A 16,083-nucleotide genomic window follows, 5' to 3' on the forward strand; every position below is an offset into this window, starting at 1 on the left:
GATGAAGGCGATAGATCCAAAAATACGGAGGTGTGAGACGTCAGGTTTAGTTCCATGCCAGGATTGATAGGGAGTGACTTCTGACGTGCTGCTGCTGACGCGATTGAGTGTGTACACAGTACACGCGATGGCTTCTACCCAGAGCTCCAATGGTAAATGTTTGGCGTATAGCAGACAGCGTCCACCCTCGACTATGGTGCGATTGGCTCTTTCGGAGACGCCATTTTGTTCAGGTGAGTGTGGCGCAGAAGTCTCAAGCCGGATGCCTTTCTTTGACAGCCATGATTTCAGAGAGTTGCTCGTAAATTCTCCGCCATTGTCAGCTCTTAGTGTGCGGACGAGATGTCCAGTCTCGCTCCGCAGCGTGTTGACGTACTCTTTGAAATATTCGGCCACATCCGATTTTTGTTTTAGGAAGTACACGGCTCACCATCCGCTGTAGTCATCTGTGAAAAGCACAAAGAATTTGGCTCCTCCTGGGGTCTGCACGTGCATAGGGCCGCAGACGTCTGCATGGATGAGTTGTCCGACTTCGTCTGCTCTGGTTCTTCCGGATGGGAAAGGAGATCGTTGCATCTTTCCTGATGCGCATCCTGCGCATGGATGAGTGGGGATGTCAACACCAGATTGGAGCTTGAGGCCTTCTACCAGTTGGCTTGATGCCATCTTCAGGATTCTCTTGTAGCTGATGTGTGCGAGTCGTTCGTGCCAGACGGAAATCGATGCTGGTTTTGGTGTAGCAAAACAGGCAAAATCTTCGGATGAAGAATTGATCGAGGTGTTGGGGTGGATGTCAAGGTGATAAAGACTGCTACCGACTCGTTCGCCTACCATGACAATAGTTTGATTTCTTGTGAGAGTTACCTGGGTTTCGACGAAATGTACGGAAAGCCCAACATCAGTTACAGCAGCAATAGAGAGTAGATTGGTTCCTAAACCTGGAACGTAGAGTACTTTCTCCAGCGTGATCTTCTGTTGGGAGCCGTTGAGTCTTACGACAAATTCAATGTTTCCATACCCGCGTACCACCAGGAGGGAGGTACCAATCCCTTTTACCGTCCAGGTATTCGAGAAAACAGGAGTAAAAGTTGAGAAGATATGTCTTTGCTCCGTCATATGTTGAGTACATCCTGAATCTGCGAACCAATCATGGATACTGCGGCTTGCAAAACACGTGGATGAGAGATAGGCATCTTCCAATTGTTCCTTCTCTTTGGCTGCAAGGTCTGATTTAGCAATCAAACTCTTTTCCTTCGCGGCGTTTTCTTCATCTCTAAGTCTCCTCCTGCATACCTCAATCGTATGTCCAGGTATTTTGCATCGGTGGTAGTTGCAGTATCGATATGGACGTCTGTTTTTCGGATGGCTGCCTCGTCTTTCTCCCCTATCACGGCCTCGTGCTGCAGATGACGGCTTGTCGTTGGGAGTGTTGCCGTACGTTGGGTAGTGATGGGCAAAATAAGCAGCGTCTTGACTATCTGGCTGTCCTGTGCTCCAGCGTTTTGCCATGGCCTCTTCTTTGAGAAGGCGAGAAGTTAGGAGGGCCATTGTTCTTTCACCAAATGGGACGCTATCCCACGCCGTAATAAAGCTTCTGTAGCTGGGAGGTAGCGTACAGATGATTTTTGTCATAATTGAGATACTGTCAACGGGAGCTCCCACATCTGCGAGTTCGGTGGCCATCGTCTCAACTTCTGTAACGTGAGACATGATGTCATGGTCAGGCTTGTATCTGTACTCGAAGAATCTTGCTTGGAGTACATGACGATTTTCCACAGCATTTCTGAGATATTGGGCTGACAGACGCACCCACGTTTGATTGGCTGTAGTGCAGTTGATTAATGATCTCTGCTGCTGGCTTTCAATCGTGGCGATCAAATAACCACGTGCGAGAACGTCTTTTACATGCCAGGCTGCAATGGCAGCATGATTCGTGACAACTCTCTCAGCGTTTAATGCCTGTGATACGAAAATTGGTATTATGAATATCATCTGTGGGTTCACATAGTTATAATGAAACTATTTCAAATACCTCAGCAGGAAGGGCTTGTTCCCCATTCACAATCTTGACCAGATCGTGCTGTTCAAGAAGGATCCAAAATCCAAATTTCCATAGTGGAAAATTCTGGCCGTTGAATTTAACAATATGGCCGACATCTCGTGTGGTGTTGTTCATCTTGAAATTTTAACTGGTCGAAGGTACTGGGCCCATAACCTGTTGAAATTGTACAAGGATTTGTCACTGTTAACGAGGCTTCTGTATTATTTCAACACAGGGTAAAGCAATGAATCATTCCATAATGGAGCTTCTGGTTAGACCAGGAGAAACATAATAAACTGTTCATGGCACATTTACACACGTACATAAGATTACGATAAACGTGTGACGATAACGTCCACACGTGATGATCAGGAAAGACAGAGTTGTGAAACGATAACGTTTCCACAATGCAGCAATGCGTACATATATATATGATGTGCCATGAACAGATTACACGATAACAGTTTACAATAATTACCAGTGTTGAAGATGGAATGAAGCACACTTAATCAAAGGAAAAACGATCAGATAATTCTGTAGACAGAGAGAGCAATCAACGCTTCGTGTCGAGTTCACAGAAGCGTGGTGAGAGCAGACGAAACAAAAGATAGAGAGAAGAGACAAAAGCTACAACCCGAAGGCCGGGGACCTGTCTCCACTTCTTAGCATAGAATGGGTTCAACTAGAGCCATCTGGCGGTCATTTGGTGAAGGTCGTGTTTGTTGAGAATCTCAACATTGCTGTCGTTCAGTTCTATCAAAGAAGTGGCCTGGGCCGCGCATCACCTTCAGCTTTTCTCCTTGTCTTATTTGCAAGGTATTTTTCATTTTTCCTGTTATTCTATAGGTGCCATAAGCTTGATTCTGATAATTCCATGTTATTTTAGGCTGTATAACGAAATGAGTTCCTCGATGATTTGTTAATTCCGATACGTGAGCTTTTTGAAGACGTCAAGCGCAAAGCTTTGATGAGGCTCGAGTACGAAGGTCTCCACCAAACCGAAGCCATTTCATTGCCTGGAAATAGATTTTTCCAGGATGCCGAAGGATATGCCATGGAACGCTACGCACATTACGTTTGCTTCAGATGTAACAAGGTATGTTAACATTATATTTGGTAGCTGATAGGTGGATGGTCAATTTCATTTGTCATTTTCTAAGGCCTATTACACAGCAGCGGAAAACTACTTATTTAGGCCTTTTTAAGTAGTTTTTGCCTACTAAATCGATAAGTAGTCTGAAAAAGACCAAAATAAGTAGTTTTATCATACTTAATTTTTGGAATTGCCTACTGAAAATGTAATTTCTCCTACTTCTTATTTTTATGATACTTATTTTCATAAATAAAAGTAGTTTTTCGAATAAGTAGTTTACAGATGCCTACTTATTTTAAGTTTACACACTTATTATTCGAAAATGTTTATATAGTTTCAGTAATTAAATATTTTGACTACTTAAAAATTATACTAATTTTTTTTCTACACTGAAATCCAAAAAATTCTAACACTACTTATAAAAAAAACTACTTTTTAATGCAATCGATTGTTTAAGATAACAATCGATTTATGGACTTAACAAAAATTCGTTCCCCCATCCCTATGCCTCTGAACAGCGCCATCTTATCGGATGCTGGAGGGGCTGATGGTTATCTTCGCAAAAACGAATCGCCACGAATGGTGTTTAGGGAAACAATATAATTAAGTTAACTGGGAAACTGATGCTTCTATTCATTCACTCTTCCTTGCTTAGCCGCTTCTCCTTGCATGCTGCAGTGGCAGCATTTTTATTTGAATTCTTTTTTTTCCCTAAGTAAGAATGACGACAAGAACCATCGTATTGAAGTTCAATTTAACTAATCGTGTTTTTACAAAGAAACAGTTTCTGACGTAGCTATTGTAAAATAAATTATGCTGAAAGAAATGACGTGCAAGACTTGTCAAAAATGTCTAAAGAGTTTTCGTCTTTTGGGGAGGTAATGCGAGAACAACTACTGATCGCATTTCTATTTTAAAACACGACGAAGAAACAGGTGTATTCATAGACGTTCCTATATGAATGCTTTTTTTTTGTGAAATCAAAAGAGATGTTTTAGTAAAGCTTAAAAAACTGACTATGTGATGGACAGTGAAACCGATCAAGAGAATACTGGCCATACCAGTTCAGTGATAACTGATGGTAATTATTTGTTATACTTTGAGTATTTTATTGTGTTTTGTGTTTATCATTAATCATAACTTTTTTTTAGATCAGATGCCATTCATCCTGTGACAGTTCTCTCAAACCAGGTTGATAGCGAGGTTGATAGTCAAATAGTTGAAGAGAACACTGGCCGTGCCAGTTCAGTGATCTCTGCTGCTGGTACTTATTTGCTATTCTTTTCGTTTATTCTGTGTCCTGTGTTTATGGTTAATCTTAACTTTTCTTAAATCAGATGCCATTCGTCATGTGAAAGTTCTCTCAATAACCAGGTTGATAGTCAAATAGATGAAGAGAATACTGGCCGTGTCAGTTCAGTGATCTCTTGCTGCAGGTATTATTATTTGCTTTTCTTTTAGAATATACTGTGTTCATGATTAATCTTAACTTTTTTAAAACCAATAGCCATCCGTCCTGTGACAGCCCTCTCAAACCAGGTTGATAGTCAAATAGATGAAGATAATACTGGCCATACCAGCTACTTGGGAGTTCAGTGATAACTGATGGTAGTTATTTGTTATACTTTGAGTATTTTATTGTGTTTTGTGTTTATCATTAATCATAACTTTTTTAGATCAGATGCCATTCATCCTGTGACAGTTCTCTCAGACCAGGTTGATAGTCAAATAGTTGAAGAGAATATTTGCCGTGCCAGTTCAGTGATCTCTGCTGCTGGTAGTTATTTGCTATTATTTTAGAAAATACTGTGTCCTATGTTTATGGTTAATCTTAACTTTTCTTAAATCAGATGCCATCCTTCCTGTGACAGTTCTCTCAAACCATGTTGATAGTCAAATAGATGAAGATAATATGGCTGTGCCAGTTCAGTGATCTCTACTGCAGGTAATTATTTGCTCTTCTTTTAGAATATACTATGTCCTGTGTTCATGATTAATCTTAACTTTTTTTAATGTGATTTTGAAGTGGTTTTAGTTCACAAAAAAAATATATACTTTCAAATTCGAAAAAATGCAATTTTTTTACCACGTCAATTTTTTTAGCAGGCAATCTCAATTCAAGAAAAACGTCATTATTCAACAGTTTTGAAATGGTACTGAAAAACGGGCTTAGTTTTATGATTTAAGAAAAATGGAAATTTGAGAGAAAACTTATATTTCATGCATTTGTGATTTTTTCTTAGAATTAGTGGAAAAAATAATTTCACCTTAAAAGTATTCAGGTTTTCCTTTTCTTGTGCTACATGGGCAACGACGGAAACGAAAATAAAAGGTAAAATATGTTTCAGTTACATTTGCTTACGAAGCGTGTATTTAATCTGTATTTATTAACTAATCCACTAATTTGTACATAACAAAAATTAATCTTCATGATTTTGTTCATCTTCTCCAACTTCTCCATCTTCTTCATCTTCCCCATCATCTTCTTCATTACGTTGGAGTAGCAGTGCCCTCCTTTGTAGTTCGCGTATCAACCCCCTTGCTGCTTGTCCACGTCCCGGGGCCGCTTCTTCACGTTGCTCAGCCACTCCTCCACGTTGCGCAACCACTCCTCCACGTTGCGCAGCCACTCCTCCACGTCGTGCAGCCACTTCTCTCCATATTCCTCCAACTTCTCCATCTTCTTCATCTTCCCCATCATCTTCTTCATTACGTTGGAGTAGCAGTGCCCTCCTTTGTAGTTCGCGTATCAATCCCCTTGCTGCTTGTCCAAGTTGCGGAGCCGCACGTCCACGTCCCGGGGCCGCTTCTTCACGTTGCTCAGCCACTCCTCCACGTTGAGCAACCACTCCTCCACGCCGTGCAGCCACTTCTCTCCGTCTTTCCCCTGGACGAGGAGCTGCTGGATTTTCCCAACGGTTTTCCTGATCATACGTCACAAAGTGGTATACTCATGAGGAAGTGATCATACGTAGGCATTCAGTATATATGGTACCTCTATCTGATCCGGGTGAAGATCCTGGACTTCTATCAGAGGAGGGGAAGGAGGAGCGTCACCACCATGAGGTCCGTTTTGAAGGTTAAATTGTCGTGCCATTGGGACAGCAAGAGAGGCTGTAAAAAACACACATAATTAGTGTCCGGCCTTTCCACAAAAAAGAAAAAAGACGTAACTAGACTTACTCAAATTTAGGTGAGGAGGGGGATAGCTGAAATTTAAAAAGAAAAAAAAAATAAACATTTCAAATTAATTCATTTGCGATAAATTTTTTAACTGCTCAACGCCTCCAAAAAGTTAAACAAAAAATGACAAACAAACAAACAGAACAAGTAAATAATAAAAAAAAACTATACTTAAAGGTTGATGGCTGAGTTGAGGGCTAGGGAAGACCAGACTAGGTGTTTCCATCTAAGCTTGACGATACCGAATGATTTTTAGTTCGGTAATTCCCCAATTCATTAACTATCAAGGGGGTGGAGGAATCTAAAATTCCAGCAAAATTATTTTGTTTTTTCCCTCAATGCCCATTCCCCCCCCCCCCCCCCTAAATTGACAACATCGCTTTTTACGAATTATGTCTGCTTACCGGTGGCATGGCCACTTAACCCTAGGCCGGAGATCGAGCTATACCCGATGTAGTGTATAGCTTTTTCAACCGCCATGACGGCAGTAGGCCATTGCTGTACTGAACCGTCATGGCGCCACCTCACGAACAAAAATTTCTGCTGTAATAATTTTATCAATCCTCAAATCAAATGGAAAAAATTTTAATGGTTTTTGTAAACATGTTTGACGTTTAATTTTTCTCAGTCGTTCCCTGTTGGTTCAAAAACAAAAATATTTCTGAGTTAAAAGTATTAGTCAGCCGAGCCCTATACTCCTTGAACAGCAGGCCATCGTTTTTATTGAAAATGGGAAGGGGTTGTTTTAAGTTAGTGATGCCATTTTACTTTAGATTACCATGATATTGCTACATAAATTTAGTATTTCTGATGGACTGGCCGGAATTTTTTTTTTTATAATGCATTTGCACAAATAAGATTGGTTCTACATAAATACTGGCACTATTAGAATTTCGAAAAGGTTATAGCAAGATAATAGACGTGGCCAAAGCAAAGAAAGGAGTCCAGATATGCACTGTTGTTCTTTTAAATAAGTAAATATCAATTCATGATCTTGCACCAACTATTTTCTTCAGATAAGACACCATTGTCACTGTTGCCTGTTGGTTAAAAATAAAACAATATACTTCCAGATTAGTGTAAGTATAGTATAGAAATATATCATTTGTTGGAATTGGTTGGAATAAGTTGGAACTCTTAACAAGTCATTTTTTCTTTTTAAATTGAGGAATCAAATTTAGAGAGTAGGTATAATGACTAATGAGGATTTGAACTTCTGGAAATCCAGATACATAATTCACCATTTACAAAGAGGTACATCTAAAAAAGGAAAAAAATATTTATTTTTTCTTGCAAGATTTTACTCCTTGGAGAGTAATAGCCGTTAATAGTACCCCCCCCCCCCCTTTAATGTATTATCATTGTCAGTTTTACCTGTTCGTCCAGTCCTCCCGAGAAATCCAACCCCAAAGATATTATCAGGGCTTGTCTTCACTACAAATCAAGATTATCTTGCGCTGTCTTGTTGTACTATAAGAGGAGTCGGGGACCACGCCTTTTTCAACGAAAATTTTTTTTTTAAATTTACAACTTCTGCTGGTGCAAGGAATCAATTTGACCTGTTCAGCTTGCGAAAGGACTTGAGAATAAAGATTGGCTTGATCTGCGGTTAAATTTAGTTCAACGGAACGCGTTTCGTCGCAATATCGGGATATCCCGGATATCGGGCTATATACCTTTAACGGAATACCACCTCGCTTTACTCTGCCACTAACAGCAGTTTGCACCCAAACAGCCATGATCTCGTTGAAGAACCTTCACAAAAAAAATAAAAAAAATTTCCTCTATACCGCTTCTCTGGAGGAAATGGAATAATGGATATAATAAAATAGAATTTCAAAATTCATACTTCAATAAGCAATTTGATTAACTTCTAGGCTATTGACCTAGACTGACGTTACGGGTGTCGGGTGAAAACAGTTGTGGCACGCCTGACTACGGATTTTCAATTCCGTCGAATTCGAGATTCACATACATGGAAAAAGAAAAAAATAGGATGTATCGTCATTAAACCACCTTGAGATATGTAATAAGGTCAAAATAAGTAGGTAAATGATTTTGTTTTTTAAGCAGTTTCTGCATCATACTGTAGTGCAATTGGGGATTAAACGTGATTAATCCCCTTACTTTAGGGAGATTACATTAAATACGAATAAGGTCGTTCTCATGGTCAAGCCCAAGCCCATAGTCAAGTTCCTCTGAAATTAGAGAGCTCTAATTTCAGAGAAGACCTTATTCTGATCCGAAGGTATGGGTCAAGCCGACCCCTGCAGTGTGAATACCCCCTTCACACTGCAACGCGACGCAAAGGGGTCGACTTGACCCATACCTTTGGATCAGAATAAGGTCTATATAAAGTCCTCCTCCTGTATTCAATTTGTGTCATTCATTGCTTTTACTTATTGCTTGACGTGGTGAGTCCTTCAGTCTCTACGAAACCTAATAATTCATATGAATATATTAAAGTTCTATTCTTCTTTGAATTTGAAAAAAATTCATATACAAGATGCCTAAAGTGAAGCCTGTAGTCTCACTTTTTTCGCAGTGTATTGACTGTATTTGCCATTTTAAATGTAACATTCCAGTTGATGCTAAGCATTTAAAAACATGGACGGGTAGTCCATGGTCGATCCAGCTAAGAACTGACAGCGAGTCCGGCATCAATCTTTTTCAAACAATACGTAAGTTGCGATGATACCAATGACACTTAATTTCATTTTTCAATCGTAATAAAAAATTTTCTTCATAAATTTTGTATGTTAATTGATGAAATATCTCCAGCGACGGTTTTGTTAGAGGACATCATCAATTCTCTTTCTCATGACAAATATATGAATACCATGGAACATTTCAACATCGGAGATCTCATTACAGCCGAACTTCACAAGTTAATTGTTCCCACTTGGTATCGCTATAATTACGATCAGTTCTTGAATTTCTTCCCCAAGCTTGAAAAACTGCAAGCGTTGGTATTGTGTCATTCTAATATTGATAATTCTTGTTTAAAAATCTTAGGGACTTGGTGTAAAAACTTAAGGTATTTAAAATTTATTCTTATCTAGATTTATCTTAACAATATGTTTATTTGTCGTTTTGTTTTATTTATTATTTTTTTTTTTTCAAATAGGATATTGGATGTTAACGGTTGCAATAGATTGACGGACACTGGCATTGAATGGTTAATTCGCAAACCAACGGAACTGAGCAAGACTCTTGAAGAATTGTTGGTGAACTGCGCTGCTGTAACAAAAAGAGGAATCAAAATGGCTGTAGAGAATTTTCCAGCCTTGAAGGTCGTCGCGAATGGCAGCACCTTTGATGTCTTAGTGGAAGTGGCTCAGTCAGCGGCGCAAGCTCAACCACACAAAAATAGTTCATTCACTCGTCTAGTCATTCGCTCTGCTGGAGTATATACAAGCGGTCAACTTGGATCAGTAGTGCGATATTGCCCATCGCTTTTCGAAATCATTATTGAGGTTAAAGTGGGATTCACAGATACTGATCTGTTTTGCCTAACGAGTTTGAAGAACCTACAGATTCTCAAACTCTTAAATCATCGCCGAAATTCTTATGGAGAAGAAATAACCTTTGATAAGGGCCTTGCTCCAGTGCTGAAGGTAATCGGAGGTTCATTAAAAGTCCTTAACCTTTCATACTTTGAATTCGTTGACATTTGGACCATCGTCAAATTTTGTCCCAATTTAATGGCCTTGGCCTTCGAAAATCAATGCCAAAGTTTAAGTGTCTTGTCTGAAAAGGAAGTAATTGAATTGCGTAATGAAAAAGGTCGAGTTTATTTTAAAGATCTTAAGCTTCTAGGGTGCGGCTGTAATCTTTCAAATGACATTCTATTTGATTTACTATCTTGTCCTTTACTAGAGAACGTTGACTTAGTATTTTGTGACGCGCTCACTGACGATTTTTTACAAAAAGTAATGGCGAATGGCTTCTTAAAAAATCTACAGTTATTACGTTTACAATCCTGTCATTTAGTGACAAAACAGGGATTAGATGAACTAGCGATAAAAGACAATATTCTTAAAAAAATACGCATCTATTTTTGTGAAAAGCTAACTGGCGATAACGTATTTGAATGGCACAAAATTGCATGTGATAAAAATTGGGAATTGCATATAGACTTTAAGAGTTTTGGTACTGAACATATTACCATTGAAGTATAAATTTCGTATTTTTAATTATACTGGGTTGTTATTTGTGTCTGGTGTCGAAGAAATCGGGAGCAATAAAGATGACACGAAAAAAATTTCTCTCTTGTTCTCATTGAATTCCCTTTATTTATTACGCCATAGATACGGAATATATGAACAGCTATATTTAGATGTCGTATTGTATATGAATATTTCTTAATTCGTACACCCGAATACAGAGCAGAAAACCTCCCAAATCGCCCCGAATATTAAAAAATCTTGCCGGACAAAAAGAGTCGTCGATCGTGATCACCTAATGCAACAGCCGTCACTCAGTTCGGTCTCCGAAATTTACAAGGATTTGCCAAACAGAAAGATTTTAGCCCCACCTTCCAAGGTGAAAATCTTTGCAGTGTTGCTGTTTCGATTCGTTTTTAAAGCAGATTATTATTTACTTATTTTTCTTTGTAGAGTGGATACCAAGCGTCAGGTGATATTTTCCCTTGGCTTCAATTTGAATGTCTTCCCGTTCTTAAATCGGGATGCAGCCCTCAGCTGTCCAACAACGAAGTCAATTTCGGCGATGGAGAAGTGGAAAATTCATTTGAAGTATTACATATCAAGTGATAAATTTAATGATTTTGTGCTTGACAGTTTTCTATTTTAAAAGATGGATCCTTGTCGAGGCGTAAAAGAAAGTTGCGATGGGTTCGGCAGGCAGTTACATCGATCGGTCTTCATGATTACACAGCCACTTGCCCAACATCTGAGATCATCTCAAGAGCCGGACGGTTCCATCACTGGAGTATCGCAGAGGAGACGAACCAGCAGCGCTGATGAACAAGGAATCGACGGAGGTTTGGCGTTTTTGCGTTCACCCTCTAAAGCTCTCCAAGATACCGTTAAGTTAATGTCCGGATCTCACGATGACCATGCGGCAACACAATCGACATTGCTGGTTTTAGATTTTGTTGCTCAGCGTCATGATCTTGACTCTCTTCGGACTTCCATGGAGCTGGCGTTGCGAAAAGCCTCTTGTCGTGTCTTTGCAATGGAGGTGTGTCATCACTTGATAAAGTCTTATCACTTGGAAAATCATTAGGCCTATGTTATGCTGTTTATCCATTAGAATTTATCGTGGCTCCTGCAAAACGTCACTCAGACAGTGTGCTTGCATGATCTTCTCTGGTGGTTAGTTCGTCACTTGCTCCGTCTCTGGAAACAGCCAACAACAAAGTGGAGACTTGGGGAGCTGATGGATCGACCAACAAAGACAACTTAGTAGGGCAGCATCCAACTTCAGACGTCAGTTTAGCTGGAGAAGGATTATCGCCGCTACTGCAGTCGTTTCAAGGTCTTCTACAAACGGTGTCTAATCTGATGCAACTACTCCCGATGGGCACACCTCTACTTGCGATGGCCGTCCGTTGTTGGGACATTCGATTTAAACAAACCGATCACGCATTTCTTCACAAGTGAGTTAAAAACTGATGAATTAATATGTAGAAAGCTGTCAGTTTCTTAATGATTTGTCTTTTTTTTTTTTCGTGCAACTAGAAGCCACGTATTTAGCAACATCAGTCGAATTCTTTCGCGTTGTGAAGAGGAAGCAACTGTCGATATCGAAGCATTAGAAAATACTGCAATTCATTCAGCTGGGCATGTGACGATGTTGACTGAAGTCACAGACGGAATAGACATTAAGGTGTCTAGCCGTACTGCCATGGTTAATAGTTTGACTGATGGCTCGACCGAAACCTTCTGGGAATCAGGCGACGAGGACCGGGGTAAATGAAACTCATAACCATCCAAGTTTGTCCTGAAACGGCTGGATTTCCACCACGCATTGTTTGTTTATATGTCGATAACAGTCGAGATATGGGGTGAGTTGTCCTTTTCTTAGTTTCTGTACATTTCTATTAAATCCTCGTAAAATCCGCTTGAATTATCATGTTATTTATTCTTTTCTTAGAACAAAGTTTCTGGAGTGACTTTCAAAGCCGACCAAATGGAGAAGAGCTGCAAATCGTGGACGTCTTAGAAGTAGAAACTCGATTTTCTGGGTGGCTTCATACTTCCCTACCTCGTATGCGTTTTATTTGAATTGTCGCCATTAGGAATCAAATCATGATTTGAATAATTTCTTTACTGTAGAAATCAACTTCCAGATCATCCAGCTTGAGTTTAAAGGGCCCGATAACTCGCTTTGCATTCGTCAAGTTCGCTTGCTGGGTGGAGGTATCTCTCGGTCCTTCAACGCTTTAGCCATTCATCAACGAACGTGCGAGACGGAAACACTGCGAGTGTTTCGTTTATTGAACTCACAGGTACTTGTTTTGAAAAGTTGACCTACGATTCGTGAGTTTAGTTAACAAAACACTAATTACGTTACAATTTCTTATTTCCCAGGTCTTCGATCGGCTGATTTTAAACGAGGGAGATGCCTCTCCTTCACGTTCTACCGATCGTGGACCCAATGAAGATGAAATGGATGGAGAAATAGCTGAAAGAACTCGGGATATTGATTTGAAAGAGCACATGGTATGGCAATCTCTACTGTTTCAATTTTTTTTGGTACTTAAATATGCTCAGAATATTTATTATCGTGATCTGCGGGTATAAAGTTAGTTCAACGGAACGCGTTTCGTCGCGATATAGGGCGATTTACCTCCAAACACCTCCAACGGAATACCACCTAGCTTGGCTCTGCCGCCAACAGCAGCCATGATCACATTGAAAGAACCTTCACCAAAAAAATCAGATTGCCGTTCCTCTGTATGAAATATGGATTTAGATAAAACGAAATTTCAAAATCCACATTTAAGCTATTTGACTATTTGATTACCTCCCAGGATATTATCTAGATTGACGTTACAGTCGTGGGGTGAAAACAGTTGTGGTTCCGCCTGCCCACAGATTTCCGTCGAATTCGCTTCTCATATACATCGAGTCAGATAGAAAGAAAGGGGATGCTTGCTTGTAACGCCATTAAATCCCCTTGAGATATGTTAGGCCGGAATAAGTAGATAATTTTGTTTTTTATCAAGCAGTGTCTGCATCATAATGTAGTGCACTTGGGGATTAATCCCCTTATTTCATCAGCATCATTCTTACGACCTCATTCGTAAGGATGGCGCTTAAATACGAATGAGATCGTTTTCATGCGTAAAGCCCCAGGTGGAGATAGCCCATCAAGGTAGATATTTCTCCACCTTCCTCTGAAATCAGACCTATATAAAGTCCTCCTGTTATTCAATTTGTGTCATTCATTGCTTTTACTTATTGCTTGACGTGTTGTGTCCTTCAGTCTCTACGAACCCTAATAATTCATCTGAATTTATTAAAGTTGTATATACTTCTTTGAATTGGAAAAAAATATCAGATATTACAAGATGCCTAAAGTGAAGCCTGTAGTCTCACTTTTTTCGCAGTGTATTGACTGTGTTTGCAAATTTAAATGCAACATTCCACTAATTCCAGTTAATGCTAAGCATTTCAAAACATGGACGGGTAGTCCATGGTCGATCCAGCTAATGGTAATAACTGACAGCGAGTCCAGAATCAGTCCTTTTCAAACAATACGTAAGTTGCGATGATACCAATGACACTTACTTTCATTTTTCAATCCTAATAGTAATTTTTCTTCGTAAACTTTGTATGTACGTAAATTGATGAAATATCTCTAGCCACCGTTGTGTTAGAGGCCATCATCATCTCTCTTTCTGATAACAAATATCTGAAAACCATGAAAAATTTCAACCTCGGATATCTCATTACAGCCGAACTTCAAAAGTTAATTGTTCCCAAATGGTACCGCTATAATTACGGACAGTTCTTAAATTTCTTCCCCAAGCTTGAAAAACTGCAAGTTTTGGTATTGCGTTATTCTAATATTGATAATTCTTGTTTAAAAATCATAGGGACTTGGTGTAAAAACTTAAGGTATTTTTAAAATTTATCCTTATTTAGATTTTTATTAAGCATATGTTTATTTGTCGTTTTGTTTATTTTTTTTTTCAAATAGGATATTGGATGTTAACGGTTGCAGTAAGTTGACGGACACTGGTATTGAATGGTTAATTAGCAAACCAACCGAGCTGAGCAAGACTCTTGAAGAATTGTTGGTGAACTGCGCTGCTATAACAAATAGAGGAATAAAAATGGCTGTAGAGAATTTTCCAGCCTTGAAGGTCGTCGCGAATGGCAGCACCTTTGATGTCTTAGTGGAAATGGCTCAGTCAGCGGCGAAAGCTCAACCACACAAAAATAGTTCATTCACTCGTCTAGCCATTCACTCTGCTGGAGTATATACAAGCGGTCAACTTGGATCAGTGGTGCGATATTGCCCATCGCTTTTCGAAATCATTATTGAGGTTAAAGTGGGATTCACAGATACTGATCTGTTTTGCCTGACGAGTTTGAAGAATTTACAGATTCTCAAACTAGTTTTTCATCAGCAAAGTAATAATGGAAGAGAAATAACCTTTGACAAGGGCCTTGTTCCAGTGCTGAAGGTAATTGGAAGTTCATTAAAAGTTCTTTACCTTTCATACTTCCAATTTGTTGACATTTGGACCATCGTCAAATTTTGTCCCAATTTAATGGCCTTGGCCTTCGAAAATCAATGCCAAAGTTTAAGTGTCTTGTCTGAAAAGGAAGTAATTGAATTGCGTAATGAAAAAGGTCGAGTTTATTTTAAAGATCTCAAGGTTCTACGGTGCGGCTACAATCTTTCAAATGACATTTTATTTGATTTACTATCTAGTCCTTTACTAGAGAGCGTTGACATAGATTTTTGTGACGCGCTCACTGACGATTTGTTACAAAACGTAATGGCAAACGGCTTCTTAAAAAATCTGAAGTTATTACGTATAGAATCTTGTCGTTTAGTGACAAAACAGGGATTAGATGAACTAGCGATAAAAGAAAATATTTTTAAAAAATTAAGCATCTATTTTTGTGAAAAGGTAACTGGCGATAACGTATTTGAATGGCAAAAAATTGCTTGTGATCAAAATTGGGAATTGAATATAGACTTTAAGAGTTTTGGTAATGAACATATTAACATTAACGTATAAATTTCGTGTTTTTAATTACTGGGTTATTACTTGTGTCAAAGAAATGTGGAGCAATACAGATGACATGAAAACAAATTTCCATCTTGTTCTCTTGAATTCCCTTAATTACGCCATAATAGATACGGAATATACGGGAATACGTATATGAACAGCTATATTTAGAATTCGTAGAGTATGAATATTTCTTAATTCGTACACCCGAATACCGAGCAGGCAATCTTCCGGATCGCCCCGAATAACCAAAAATCTTGCCGGACAAAAAGACTCGTCGATCGTCGTGTATTCGCCAAACCGAGAAAAAAAAATATTTTGCTCGATCTCGTCACAATCAACATAGCCGACTTGTTTTGTTTTCAACAATAAAGCAGTCGAAATCGAGGTCTTAATATCAGACCATGTTTTTTTTATTGTTTTCGTATGGAAATCTGCTTTGAACCGGTATATATTGAAATTAAATAAAGAACAAGTCTATGGCGAAAGTGTTTTATTAAACGTCCAACTCGAATTGAAAACGAAACGTTCCATTTTCTTGTCCACACG

General features: G+C 39.0%; 3 protein-coding genes and 1 long non-coding RNA gene across 4 annotated transcripts; 3 read left to right on the forward strand and 1 right to left on the reverse strand.

Moving 5' to 3' along the window:
• Positions 1–2,776: 2,776 nt before the first annotated feature.
• Positions 2,777–3,414, forward strand: LOC124320151. The gene is made up of 3 exons (XR_006913786.1): positions 2,777–2,857; positions 2,928–3,137; positions 3,202–3,414. It is a non-coding gene; the product is annotated as an uncharacterized LOC124320151 (long non-coding RNA).
• A 2,062-nt stretch (positions 3,415–5,476) lies between these two features.
• LOC124316853 lies at positions 5,477–6,593 on the reverse strand. Its single transcript, XM_046782724.1, has 4 exons — positions 6,489–6,593; positions 6,318–6,343; positions 6,130–6,248; positions 5,477–6,058 (listed from the first exon to the last, which is right to left on the reverse strand). The coding sequence occupies exons 3-4, from the start codon at positions 6,229–6,231 to the stop codon at positions 5,555–5,557; spliced, it is 606 nt and encodes a 201-aa protein (XP_046638680.1). The 5' UTR covers positions 6,232–6,248; positions 6,318–6,343; positions 6,489–6,593; the 3' UTR covers positions 5,477–5,554.
• A 2,511-nt stretch (positions 6,594–9,104) lies between these two features.
• On the forward strand, positions 9,105–10,498 carry LOC124316644 (F-box/LRR-repeat protein 20-like). Its single transcript, XM_046782635.1, has 2 exons — positions 9,105–9,354; positions 9,445–10,498. The coding sequence occupies exons 1-2, from the start codon at positions 9,149–9,151 to the stop codon at positions 10,496–10,498; spliced, it is 1,260 nt and encodes a 419-aa protein (XP_046638591.1). The 5' UTR covers positions 9,105–9,148.
• Positions 10,499–14,326: 3,828 nt separating this feature from the next.
• Positions 14,327–15,578, forward strand: LOC124316147. The gene is made up of 2 exons (XM_046781913.1): positions 14,327–14,407; positions 14,490–15,578. Exon 2 carries the CDS (start codon positions 14,626–14,628, stop codon positions 15,541–15,543), a length of 918 nt encoding a protein of 305 aa, XP_046637869.1. The 5' UTR covers positions 14,327–14,407; positions 14,490–14,625; the 3' UTR covers positions 15,544–15,578.
• The last annotated feature ends 505 nt before the right edge of the window (positions 15,579–16,083 follow it).

This window comes from Daphnia pulicaria, chromosome 1 (genome assembly GCF_021234035.1).
Source record: "Daphnia pulicaria isolate SC F1-1A chromosome 1, SC_F0-13Bv2, whole genome shotgun sequence".
In the NCBI taxonomy this organism is placed as follows: Eukaryota; Metazoa; Arthropoda; class Branchiopoda; order Diplostraca; family Daphniidae; genus Daphnia; species Daphnia pulicaria.

Coding starts and splice junctions, on each gene's coding strand:
- LOC124316853 (XM_046782724.1), bottom strand. CDS start 6,231: ATGGCACGACAATTTAACCTTCAAAACGGACCTCATGGTGGTGACGCT. Junction 6,059..6,129: donor TTCACCCGGATCAGATAGAG/GTACCATATATA, acceptor ACGTATGATCAG/GAAAACCGTTGGGAAAATCC.
- LOC124316644 (XM_046782635.1), top strand. CDS start 9,149: ATGAATACCATGGAACATTTCAACATCGGAGATCTCATTACAGCCGAA. Junction 9,355..9,444: donor ACTTGGTGTAAAAACTTAAG/GTATTTAAAATT, acceptor TTTTTCAAATAG/GATATTGGATGTTAACGGTT.
- LOC124316147 (XM_046781913.1), top strand. CDS start 14,626: ATGGCTGTAGAGAATTTTCCAGCCTTGAAGGTCGTCGCGAATGGCAGC.